Source organism: Styela clava, chromosome 8 (genome assembly GCF_964204865.1).
Source record: "Styela clava chromosome 8, kaStyClav1.hap1.2, whole genome shotgun sequence".
Lineage (NCBI taxonomy): Eukaryota > Metazoa > Chordata > Ascidiacea > Stolidobranchia > Styelidae > Styela > Styela clava.
This window is the reverse complement of record NC_135257.1, coordinates 1227317-1241040: the sequence shown is the minus strand read 5'-3', so window position 1 is coordinate 1241040 and position 13724 is coordinate 1227317. Positions and strand designations below refer to the sequence as shown.

General features: G+C 36.0%; 2 protein-coding genes across 3 annotated transcripts in view; one reads left to right on the top strand and one right to left on the bottom strand.

Moving 5' to 3' along the window:
* LOC120331803 (uncharacterized) overlaps positions 1-13724 on the top strand; it is an 84022-nt gene that overhangs the window by 23830 nt on the left and 46468 nt on the right. The window lies entirely within an intron of this gene.
* Positions 4127-9122, bottom strand: LOC120346611 (solute carrier family 22 member 4-like). Of its 2 annotated transcripts, none has more exons than XM_039416373.2 (11): positions 8483-9122; positions 8060-8272; positions 7884-7984; positions 7566-7720; positions 7321-7492; positions 6703-6823; positions 6504-6619; positions 5939-6153; positions 5125-5307; positions 4748-4886; positions 4127-4598 (listed from the first exon to the last, which is right to left on the bottom strand). In XM_039416373.2, exons 1-11 carry the CDS (start codon positions 8663-8665, stop codon positions 4502-4504), a joined length of 1695 nt encoding a protein of 564 aa, XP_039272307.2. In that variant the 5' UTR covers positions 8666-9122; the 3' UTR covers positions 4127-4501. The 2 variants fall into 2 exon arrangements, with proteins under 2 accessions (XP_039272307.2, XP_077971597.1); XM_078115471.1 differs by having other exon boundaries at positions 8207-8272.

Genomic DNA, 13724 nt, shown 5'->3' with positions numbered 1-13724 from the left:
TGTCCAACACAACTAAATAGATATCTTTAATGTCTCGTTTGGTTAAAGATTCAAGTGCAATTTAAACAAATATATTCAGATTTCATTTGTTTCTTTTATGTGTACCTAATTTGTTGGTTTGCGGCCCGCGTCGTCATTAAATTTCAAAAAGTGGCCCGCGACATGTTTTGAGTTGGAGACCCCTGCACTAACCTATCAAACTGCCCGTTCCCTGACTACTACATGTAACACGAGCGTTTTTTTCATCCTCAATAGTTTAAGAATGTCTTGGCAAGTTTAAAAACAAGTAGGTTGGAAATGTTTATGTGCAGATCGGAAATTGAGCATGTTTGACGACAAAATTTTGTACGATAACTTAATTATTGATGGAAATAAAAATATGGCCGTAGTTGGTAGTTTCAGATCTGAAACAATGCTAGAATCGTGTTCTTTTCATTGCTTTGGTAATTGGGCGATTGACTCATGTGTAAATGCTGTTGACAAACAGCAACATGAAATTATGGGATGGCGATATTTAACGGTATTAATTTTAGGGAAGTATTTCACTTTCTTTATTTCGCTAAGAGGTCATACAATTTATAGAGGATTTCCCTTCAGTAGTTTATTTAGACAACTAGACCTACATGCATTTAGTCCCAAAATACTTAGAGTGAGAAAAAAATTGTTTTTTAACTATTTTTCAATTTTTTGAAAATATTTGCGTAATTTCTTGAAAATCAGCAAATGGGTCTTGTATCTTGCATTCACCAGGACAGGTATTGGAAGCATTAGATAAAAATACATGCTGGAATTCGAATGCGCCTGAGATGGCGGCTCGCGTTACATGCATGGGCGTGTCAAACTTTTCTGCTACCCGGGGCGAGTTTCTGATAATGATGCCCCTCATACCTAACTTTAAAACAATACGAGGGATGAACAAATTATTAGATGTTGTTATATATGAGAATGAATCAATCAAAGGTCATGTAAGAGTCAAATGTTTGTATTGTTATCATTTCAATCATCAAATCATGCCACAAACTCACCCCTATAACGTGCTGCACTGAGCGGCCGCTCCTATGGGCCCCCACCTAGACACTCCCCGGGTTACATGTTACACGCAACTTTAGATGTGGCCCTTTCCCAATCCGATGTTTTTGGTGAAAATTTAATTTCTTACCTTGTAGAACAGACCAAATTGTATTCAGTACTAAAAGTCGGACTTACGATTTATACCAAGGGTCGGCAAACTTTTGTTGCTCGCGGGCCAAAGTAAGGGTTGCAAGTCATTGGTGGGCCGCATATATTTTTAGAGAGGTTGAAAACCGAACGGATGATACCTTTTATAATAAAAATCAAGCATGCAGTGATACATCTCTCGAAAAGAATATATATATTTTTTTTTCCTTGCATTGCATTTCCCAAAATTCCATTTGAATATTTTCGGCCCTTGTACCCTTTGAACTTGGCATCAACTTTTCTGCGTTTTGTTGCCATTTGTCGAATTATAATTAAATTATAGGCTCACTAAACGAGTAATTGTGAATTTTATATTTGTTAGATTACAATATAATTTAGTCTACATGTGTCATCGTTATCAATGTACCAATCTTATCATGACTATCCAATAGATCTCAATTGATATTAATAAATTTGGACATTTTCTATCAACAAAAAAAATCTGTAATAGCAGATTTTGCTCGTCGTGTGGACACGTATAGCGATAATTTAAGCTCAGAGTAGGGAAGAAATTGGTTTGAAATGTTTTTTCATGAACTGGAAAAAGGAGTTTTTTTCGGGACTCAGAGAACATATAGCCCAATTCGTTGTAGAGTTGATTAATGTTATTGTTTATTAGTAGTAGTTTCATTGCGGTGGGGGTTTCAAGAAATTTGCTCATCACTTTGCTTTCATGATGTTGTTCCCAAACAACATCACAGAACCCCATGATGACGTCATCAACACGTCATCATTTTCAGTATATATGTTATTGACATCGTTAATACTTCATTTCAATACAAAATAGTTTTTTTGTTGTTAACGAAAAAGTCATGAATAAAAGGGTTAACTGTTCAAAACGTCGGGGTTCGCCGGAAGCTTGCAAAATAACGCAGGGGTTTGACACGTTTGCAAAGGCGAAGAACCACTCTAGTAAGGTAATAAAGATAGAACACAATTTGCCTGGGATTGTTAAAATAATAGAGAAATATAAATGGCCAAAAATGTGATGCGTGTGAGGTCAGATTTACCAAATATTCTGGTTTATTTTACATTCTCTCTGTGTTTCATACCCAACGTCTTTAAATGCTTATATGCGGATTGATTAGCAGCTTTCACTTCTAGAAGATAGCTCCTCGATATTTAGTTTTAAGAAAAGGCAGTGAAATCAGTTTAAAGTCAAGTGTGATGGTTCGTTTTCGATTAGTGGAATTAGGAGAGTTACCATTTGCTGTGAGGGGTCAATATTCGTTACGAATTTATTTTTAATTTGTTCGCATTCCGTTAGTTCCATTTCTCTAACGTAGGTAATATTATCTCCAAAGAGGAAAAGGGGTTAATTTTCTTCAACCGTGTTTGTTTCCGGTATTATATTATCAAGATCATGTTGTGTGTCTGTTGTCTAACTGTGCAAAAAAATAATAATAAACAGCATGGAGATAGATTTACTGAACGCGATAAATAAAATATAAATAATAATTTATAATATTTATAATAATTTTTAAAATAATTCATAAATAAATTAAACCCAATTTAAAATATGAAAAACCTGTTTCGGTTCAAAAGCATGGTACAGCAGAAACATATAAAAATACCTCAGAAGCGACTGTAGCAAAAAATTCACTCTCAAATGATCTTCGATATCTAATATGACGAAATAGAATGAACTATTTGTCCTTTCTTATTTTGTTCATTTTTATTAACTCCATATTTAGATATATCTTTTGAATGTTTCGTTTTTTAATGTAGATGATTTTAGATGTTTTCTGAGGTCAAACTAGAAGTTTTTAGTCTAGCAAAAGTGGTAGCCTTGGTGTCGTTCAACAGTTTGATTTGCCTTGGATTTAGTTTATACCTTAGGGTTGCGCGTGTCGTGAATCTCTCATATCAATTTAGCTCAGGTCCTATTAGATGTTAGCAATTGTATCATTACTTATCGATTTTAATCGGTAAGTATGCTGATAGGTATTTGTCTGTCTGTATGTTTGTTTGTCTGTTTGTCTGTTAGATGCACGCGATATCTCACGAAAGCGAGATTGAATCTGCTCCAGATTTTGCATGTGCATTCATCTTATCTCGGACCAGAAGCCTATTGATTTTGGGCGAATTATGTCGTATAATTAGCGAGTTATTAATTAATTAGTGATGGGACACAGGGTGTCACTATGAATTAAGAGCGCTGTTTTGGGGGATCCCCTAACTTTCGATCGATAAGTCTTCGGTCTCTGACCGATATTCTCGTTATTTTATTGCTCATTTCTCATTTGTAGTGCATCCGTATCGTTATACATTAGTTTTATCGTTAGTGCTCAAGTTTCTATGCTGTAGCAACATTTTACTCGTTTCTTGACAATTGATGAATACAGTTCGTTTTCTAAGTATCTCGTTGCCTTTTTACTACTTTGGATGTGCAGTTACTAGAGACTGGGAGATTGCGCATAATTCTACAAGACGGGTACGGGTGCAAAATAGGACTCCACTACAACAAAGTTGAGTTGGGTGGGATTCATATTCCAACTTTACAATATTGCTTGAGATAATCGAGAATATTTTGTGCCCACTTCTGAGTTTTTATGTCATTCACTAATCATTTTTGTGTCATTTCACGTAACTTTGAATCTGATACGTTATTTTGGGGTATAATATAGCTAGAATAGATTCGACCAATTTGCGCAGTTCAATCACAGAGGCTTACAGCTATCCCTGATCTTTCTCGAGTTTTGATTCTATTATATATTAAGCGTTTTCTTTTCTTTCGACAATAAATACTTAATGAGCAGTGCGTATTCTGAGGCTTGTCCCTGGAACATATTTTTCTGGCCCATTCCCATCCAATCCCATAACAATTATGCCTGTCCCATCTCATCCCATCCCATCCCATGGGATTCCAATCAGAATAAAATTCAATAAAAATTGTTAAATTTAGGTTTTTCGTCTACTAAATAGGACATGCAAAACAACAAAATTTACGGACTTTGTTAACTTTATATTCATAAACATTATACCCGTGTCCATCAGCCCCTTCGCGCTAATATGAATGAGTTAAAAAATTATGCGGCTCTCACATATTTCCATACTTGCTGTATGCGGCTCTTAAACTAAAAAATTTTGCCCACCCCCTAGTCCAGTATTTTGTTTATCTCTTATTTTTAATTTTACAAATATAAATTAGTGTAAAATATGAGCCAGAAAATTCATTTCTGATTCCTCAGATGACGTACAATATGGCCAATATCCAAACCACTGGGTCTTCACATTTTCAAACTCAAATAGTTCGAAGCAAATATATCACGACGGCAATCATTTACGAAGTTGTCAATTCTTTCATCAGATAGTTATCATCCCTTCGATTACGATGTGTAGTTGGCGTGAATTTTTTAAATATATTGAAACCATAGAATCTGTGAAATATTTGTCAAAATGTGGTTAAAAGTCCAATCTACCACATCGGCTGGAATTGAGCAATCTTCAATATAACTTTACTTATTGTAAATATATTACAAATGACACTCATTATGAATACCAGAGCAGATCAAAATTAGATAGATACCTTTTGTTATTCTCAGCTTGCTGGACTGTATCTGGCATTTTCACTCCGAGTGTTTCCGGAATGCAAATAATAACAATTATTCCACTCAAAATAGTTATCCCACCCATTATCCAATAAGGTATGGAGTATTCAATTTTACCTGTTAAAATCAAATTGCGTGTTCTGTTACTTACAGTGCCTAATAAGTAAAAATCACTTCGATCAAACCAGTGGAGTAGGTTTAATATTATGTCATCACGTACAAACGTCGGACAGAGAAAAATATTAAAAGGAAAGATCATATTAACTCAGAACTACATAAACAATAAATAATGAAAATCTGAACCAAGTCGAATTTCGGAAAATAGCATCATACACTACGATATTGCTGTACTTACTCAGAAACATTACAAATGGTGCGATAAACGCCCCAACACGACTACAGAAGGATGCTATGCTCATTGATGCACTTCTCTGTGGAGTGGGAGCTATTTCGGACGTGCTCAAGAAGATGATATAAAATACTGCGCTTACGGCACCTTTCCCGATTATTGAGATTATTGTTCTGAGCGTGGATAGTTCTAAATTTGACAAATATTGTAATAATAAATTCAGTAAAGACTTTATTAGATACTTCAATATGCTAACTGAAGCAAACAGTTTTCAATCGATACAATTGCCGGATTTGGGCTTTCAGGTAGCCTATTGATTTTCAATCATCCATATATATGTAATATATGAGAGTTATTCTCCAATTACAACGAAGCAGAAAATCATTCTCAAATTGATTTCGTGGAATACTCAACTAACAACGTTTTTCAAGCCCTATGTATCCAACATAAACTGAACGTCTTGAACTATACACATTTATGTGCTGTGTGACAAAAGGCTGATAGAGGACCAATATAATTGACAATAAGTTTTGTCATGCCACGTGCTTCGCAACAACCAAACCTTAGATACAATCATCATCATTCACCATTGTAACAAAACATCACATAGTTGATTTCATACGCAGGTTTAATTAAATATATATATTTCATATTTGGGACTATAAAGTTGGATATCGTTTTTTTTTGCGCAAGATTCGTTGCAAATTGATTGTTTTCCAAACAAGAACGCAGCCCGCTGTGTAAATGCTGCCAACAGTGGAACGTTCAAACAGCTAACTAGGTAAAAGTATTTATTCGTAAACATATAACAAAATCTAACCTTCGGGTAAATATGGTAAAATAATGGTGAAAACTCCACAAGTTAGCAAAAAAAAGATAGTGGATCTAGGGCGACCGATCATGTTAACAGCATAATAACCACAAAGATATGCAGGAAAGTCAGCAAATGCGCAATACAATATATTCAGGTAGCGATCATCACTGAAGCTTTTTGAGTGGAACGCTATTGCATAGTAAACGAGACCTGTCACGAACCTTGAGAAAATATAAAGCAAACTAATATTATGTAGTATTAAATAGATTGAAATTCGATTGCAATGGCGAAACCTTCAATATCTCGAACCTGATATTTCTTTACAAGACCTTTCTATCAGGATATTGTGAGCGGTGTGATATCAATGACGTTTCTGCAAAACTCCTATTTTTAATTTCTACTTGGACTACCATCCTCGGACGCAATGGCAATACGGTAGGTAGTGATTGGAATATATTTTTACCGCAATTATCAATTTCAATTATTGCTCGGCGTAAAATTATTCATTCATTATTCAATTATTCATTATTATTTCATTCATCAATTTATATAGACAAAACATTTTACTTACCATGCAAAAAAAACAGACAGGTATCTGTAGGTTAATGTAGATTTGAAAACTATGCGAAGCGTCTCTAATAGCCCTGAGGGTGATGCCGTTATTTCACGAGAAACAGCTGTATGTGTCTTAATTAAAGTACAAAGTTTTGTGAAAACGAGCTTCTGAGGCGTTAATAGATTAGTAATAAGAAAATATTAAACTGCTGTACTTTTATCAATCTTTCGAAATTAACCTTCTTTCGGTTCATCTTTGCCATTTTGTTCAGTCCTGCGATTGCAGCATTTGTTCTACCAACTGTTGATAGCCAACGTGGTGATTCGGGAAACAACCTGCAAGGTATTATGTAAATGTGCAAAAAAGGAAAAAGTATTGTGATGATTTTAAAGTTAATCTGAATTCATGTTGTAAATCGCTACTTTTATATGAATAGTTTTTTTTTGATAATGTTTGAGTTATTGTGTGAAGAAAACTAAATTTGGCGATTTTAATGCAGGGGTTTTGTTTTAAATTCGAAACTGGAGTAAGAAGCAAGAATGAAAAGCAGGCATGTTACCAATGTAGGGTTTTAAGATAACTAGAATGCTAAGAAGATGAGACATTCTCCCAACACCATATTGCTTGAAAAAAGTGATTTTAAAAAATATGGGAAATGAGGATTAACAGTCAATAGTGAAATTAACGTTTTCTTCCAAACAACCATACATTTACAACAGTTTAAGCAGAAGAAGAGCTGAATGTTAAAATGAAAACAAAAGCAATAGACATAGTTAGTGTAGGAAGAGTGATAAATTGCCAAGTGTTACTTATTACAGACATACATACATACCAGTAGCCCGGTAGATATAGAAAGACACTGAGTACCATGGATACCCAATTGTAAGTACGCCAGTTTTGCGCATAATATCCAATCAAGGGAACAATAGCATATCCAATGGAAAATGAATACATTGAACTAACGGCCATAAAATTTCTTGACTCAATCGAAATAACTTCGGTCACTATAAATGAAATATTGTGAAATTTAATACAAAAATACAAACACACTGATGCACGTTTAGAAATAAATCTTACCTAGTACAAAAGCAACAACAAAATTGATGAGTCCTGTCATCCCAACAAAATAAACAGCAACCAAATATGAATAGAAATCCCAAGAAGCAGCCGTAATACCCATAGATATTATCTGGGCCAAAGACGCAAACAAGTAAACTGGCCGTCTACCATACCTTTAAAATTTGGCAATATTTTGATGATCGATTACACGTTATTATTTACATAACATAGTCTATTAAAAGAAATCATAGCAGTTCTTTAAATGAGTTTATTCCTCGAGTGGTTAATATTTTCGATATAGTGCACATTGGTGAATCAGCGAATGTACGAATATACCTGTCAGCAAGTATGCCAACTATTGATCCACTTGCCACTCCCGATTGAAAAACTGTAATTGCTAAAGGTGCTTTCCAATCATTGTTGCAAACCATTTCAAACTGGAAATTAGAATATAGAAATTTAATTTTTAGTTGAGTATATAAAGAGTACAATTTAATATAAATATCACATACCTCAGTAACTGAAGTATCATGATTCGGCAACATATCAAATATATATCCATTTGTACATGGTATGATGTCAACAGATTCATTGAAGTTTATGAGAGACAATGCCTTAGAATAATTTCTGTGATACATGTGGCAATTACTTTTACTTACCTTTCCATAATTATCGGGTTCCATGGGTATAAAAAAGTCGAACAGATTTTCATTACTGTTTGAGTTCTGAGAAAAAGATTCAATTAGTTATCAAAGTTGCTTGTGTGGGAATAAAAAAAAATATTAAGTCAAATTGGTATGCAATTTATAACATTTCTGTACTTCTTGAATTTCAATTCTGCTGAAACGTAAGTTTAGTCCTAGTCTAGGACAAATGAAATTCGTTGCTTAATAACGAGATTTGCTAATGGTTGTATGTCACATGTCGGAACTTACGTTTTTCAATATGTTTTCAATTTCATCAGATAATCTACATCGATGGCTTGGTTGGAAATGGATGATGGCAAACTGCAACCCCGTAAAAGCATTTGGCAACGAAGCGGCCATCAAAATGATAAAAATCACTGTTTGGTAACGTCCCCACTTCCCCAATTGATGGAATGCTTCGTCGATATTCATTTTCTTATGTCATAAATTGTATACTAAAGTCAACTAGCTATTGTGATGAAAAAGATTTATCTAGAAATATCAGAATGTACCTACGGTAGTGATTGTTTAAATTTAAATATTCACTCTATTAAAAAGATACACATAATGTATACATTTTAGATGCAAGTAATATACAGTTCTAGTGCATCGACGCTCAGGAAGTAAATTCTTCAGAAATTAAAATAAAGTAAACTCATTGAAAAGAAAACGAGAATATCGGCCGGAGACCGAAGACTTATCGATCGAAACTGCGGTTTCGATTCATGACTCTATAGTGACACCGCGTGTCCCATCACTAATTAATTAATAACTTGCTAAATATACGACATAATTCATCCAATCAATAGGCTTCTGGTCCGAGATATGATGAATGCACATGCAAAATTTGGAGCAGATTCAACCTCACTTTCGTGAGATATAGCGTGCATCTAACAGACAGACATACAGACAAATACCTATCAACACACTTACCGATCTTAAGATCGATAAGTATACAGTAAACTCATTGAAGAACAACAAATTTTCAAATATAGACGCACATTCCGTATCCGACACACGACTGTGTTATGAGAGCATTCGATATTCACGGGAACGGTGAGCCAATGTATCTGCAAAGCGTTCACAGGTTACCACCTACTTTACCCAAACATCTAACTTTCCTTTATATGGCCTTTCCTCCTTCACTGGAATGTTTTAACTTCGTTGAGCGTAAAACTTATGTGCAGTTAATATATGATATATATTAACTGCATTTTCAAAAGTGCTAGGACGAAATATGAGAAAGTCTGCAGAAGCAGTGTTTTTGTTGTAAACTTTAGTCAGCATAGAATTAGGAATGAATTCTTTTTCAACACGGGATCGAAGTATATTCAAGTTTCTCAAACATCTAATATATATTGATTTCAGTTTATATCTAAATATACAACATGTCCAATTCTTTGCTTATGCAAAAATACCCGAACTCCTGATATTAAGTCTCTAATAGGCATTAAGTATATTCGATGTTACTAAATCCATCCACAGTGAAGCACATAATGATATTTGGAATTGCAGTAAAGAATTTCTTTATTTCGCCGAGACTACACTATGCATTTACTGTAATTCGTGTACATGACGCTTTATCAATATTCCCAAGCATCAAACATTCCCAAGAAATAGAAAATAAGAAACTGTGGGAAATTTTTGGTAAATCTTGGCCAAAAGCGATAAAGGTTATTATAATTTGCTAAAAAGATCCATAGTGTGTTTTACATGATGAAAGATTTATTAACATCTTGTATTGCAAGAAATACTAAAATACTACAAACTACCAGTCAAATGAGCACATTTTGTTACAGTATGTTGATTGTCACTCCTTAATATTTCTATGTTATCAATGTTTGTAGGTTATAATGTTCATAAATATACACATATGTGCAATACTTTATTTTAACGCCTTTCATAGAAGAATGGCTGCAATAATTTTGCAAGCGACTGGAAAATATGTGACTTACGTGGCCTATTATATTTCTTACTACTTGCAATACAAACCTTAACTTCATTTGATAATCATTTTTAACGAAATTCACATCAATGAATAAGGTGATGATGTGCTATCGGTTGGGTTTCTACAAGACTAACTACTTCTCCGTCTTCTATGCTTTTACGCCAGTGGATCCGTATGTATATAACGCAAGGATACTGTAGCAAAAGTGAAGATAACTATCCTAAGTGATTCAAGAGCCTTGTTGCACACTATCACAAATATATTTTTATAACGTTTCGTCTGACCAAAGTCAGACTTCCTCAGACATACATAGTTCAACTTAATACAACCAAATACTCCAAGGAAAATGACAGAAATATATTAACATTTGACGTCAATGACTTTTGCATGCGCTTTGGATGTCTTGTTACTGCACTCTTTTTATTAGTGCCAAAAGCCTCGTCACTTCCACTCCTGAATATAGTGTACTATTTTCAATTTTACTGGCGTATTTTAGTCCCAATGAATTGACTTGGTAATTCATTTTGAGGTTAATGGATCTTTTGTACAAGACCCATTAACTTGTAGATCAATGCATATGAATATTGAATGCTGAGCCGATTGTATTGTAATCATGAATATTGGTATTTCATCATCTCATAGAATTCGTCTACAACCTTAAAAGATCGTAATCCGTCTACTTCCATTTGAACGTAATTTAAAATTTTAAAATCAATTAAAAAATTTCTCTATCACAGAAAAAGGGAATTCCGAATATACCATGAATTGCATCATATACGTCAAGTAGAATTCCCACAAACCTAAAAGTCAGATTAGGTATGTACATACTGGCTTGCAGAAATGCCGTATTTTTGTTTGTTGTGCAATACCCAGAATACTGTAAATTTATTGTGCGCCTTAGCTTGTTTCAAGCAAGATTTTAGATCGTCACTGATGTAATTTTGTAGCTGATAAAGCATTTTAACCTGAAAGCGACCCGCGGTTCGCAAGCTTGACACCCCTGTCATAGATTTCATGCAGAACCCGGCTATGTCACTTACCTTTTTGTTATATCTTGGTTTTTTGACTGACTTATTGAATGAAACAAAGAAAATAATGGTAAATTGCATCAATTTTAATAAATCTAGCCTGACATGTGTTTACTACTACTGATGTCTGAACAATGTGATAAAGCGCGGAGAGTCACAATTGCTGGATGGTCAGGCAACCCGAGAGCACTGAAAGTGCGTATGCACAGTATAGATCAGAAGCCTTTGCGCGTAAGCCAGTAGCCAGGACAAAGTTACTTCGAGTAGACCCCAACATTCTGGCTTTCCCGGGAAACTGTTGGGCCAATCAGGACGAAACTTGGCATGTACGTGGGGACTATTGTCAAATGAACCCAGAAAATTTTTCAGAAGGAACGGGCCAAAAGAAGTGGGCCAAAACGGGGGTTTTAGTGGCACCTTCAGAGGTTGCAAGACATCGAGCTGTCAATCAAGTCACGCTATGTGATTTTGGGGTTTAGAGGCCGTTTAGCTCCGTTTCCGGGGCCAAGAAGCGTTTGCCCGAGTATTGGGAATTTTTCCAAGTATAATTGGGGGTGGGGGCAGTGCCACCACCCCCCCAGTGGTGAGAAAACGTGTGGAAAGCCACGCCCACTTAGGTAATAGGTTTTTGGGCTATTAGGAGCACTTGGAATTGGTTTTGGGGCAAAGTGATGCTTAAATCTCAAAGGGACTAATATATAGAATATTTCACCACCTGAATTTTGGGAATTCCCCCTCCCAATCGCCCTCCAGTGGCGTAAGAAGGTTGCGCACCTAAAAATGAAGCTATCGAGAAATAAAATAGATAGGTATGTTGGGAAAATTTAGTTTAACGCTTTTTTCAAGAAATTTTTTTTCTCCTACTCCCCAGTCACGCTTTAGTGATTTTGGATTATTGCAGGCTTCTGAAGGGACTTATTAAGAAAGTAAAGGCATGGGCATGTTTAGAAAAATTATTTGAATCCATTTTAGAAGAAATTTTTTTTCTCCAGTACCTCAGTCACGCTCCAGTGATTTTACGTTATATCTCGAGGATGGTAAAAGGTAGAGATGTCATATTTGGGTCATACAAGGTAGTTGAGGTCTAGTTCGTGTCAAAAAAATTTCGTCACGGTTGAGTGAACACGGACCTTAAAATTGGAAAAATTCGACTCCGGTTAGGGGTGATCAGTTTATTACAGGGCATTTGTACTTCTCAATGGACTAGAGGTGTCGGGGGCAGAGCGCCGGACGAATTTCCGTCATTCGTCCGGCGCAACGACCCGGGTCCTTCAACAAACTGCAAACAAACATCTGCTTCTTAATTTACTAAAAATATTTCTATACATTTCCCCTCGCGGGTAGCGCAGCGACCTCCCCTGGATGGTTAGGCAACCCGAGAGCACTGAAAGTGCGTATGCACAGTATAGAATCAAATTTCGTTGCACGAAAGTCAATAGCTACAGCTAACTACTCTAAGCGACCGTGAATCACTATTATCTGAAGAACCACAGGGCCGAGCCGGACGAAACTTTGCATGTAGCGGGGGCTAGTTACCAAACGAACACAGAAAATTTTTGGGAGCGATCGGGCCAAAGGAAGTGGGCCAAAACGGGATTTTAGTGGCCCGGAGCTGCTGATTGGTCAATCGGCTGTCTGTCAAGTCACGCGAGAGTGAGTTTGGGGTTTAGAAGCCGTTTAGCTCCGTTTCCGGGGTCGGAAAGCGTTTGCCCGAGTATTGGGAATTTTTCCAAGTATAATTGGGGGTGGGGGCAGTGCCACCGCCCCCCCAGTAGTGAGAAAACGTGTGGAAAGCCACGCCCACTTAGGTAATATCGTTTTGGGGCTATTAGGAGCACTTGGAATTGGTTTTTGGGCAAAGTGATGCTCAAATCTCAAAGGGACAAATATATAGAATATTTCACCACCTCAACTTTGGGAATTCCCCCTCCCAATCGCCCTCCAGTGGCGTAAGAAGGTTGCGCACCTAAAAACGAAGCTATCGAGAAATAAAATAGATAGGTATGTTGGGAAAATTTAGTTTAATGCCTTTTTCAAGAAATTTTTTTTCTCCCACTCCCCAGTCATGGTCTAGTGATTTCGGCTTATTGCAGGCCTCTGAAAGGACCTGTTGAGAAAGTAAAGGCATGGGCATGTTTAGAAAAATTATTTGAATCTATTTTGAAAGAAATTTTATTTCTCCATCTCCTCAGTCACGCTCCAGTGATTTTACGTTATATCTCGAGAATGGTAGAAGGTAGAGGTGCCATATTTGGGTCATACAGGGTAGTTGAGGTGTAGTTTATGTCAAAAAAAATTCGTCACGGTTGAGTGATCACGGACCTTGAAATTGAAAAAATTCGACTACGGTTAGGGGTGATCAGTTTATTACAGGGTATTTGAACTTCTTAATGGACTAGAGGGGTCGGTGGCACAGCGCCGGACGAATTTCCGCCATTCGTCCGGCGCAACGACCCGGGTCCTCCAACAAACTTCAAACAAACATCTGCTTCTTAATTAACTAAAAATATTTCCA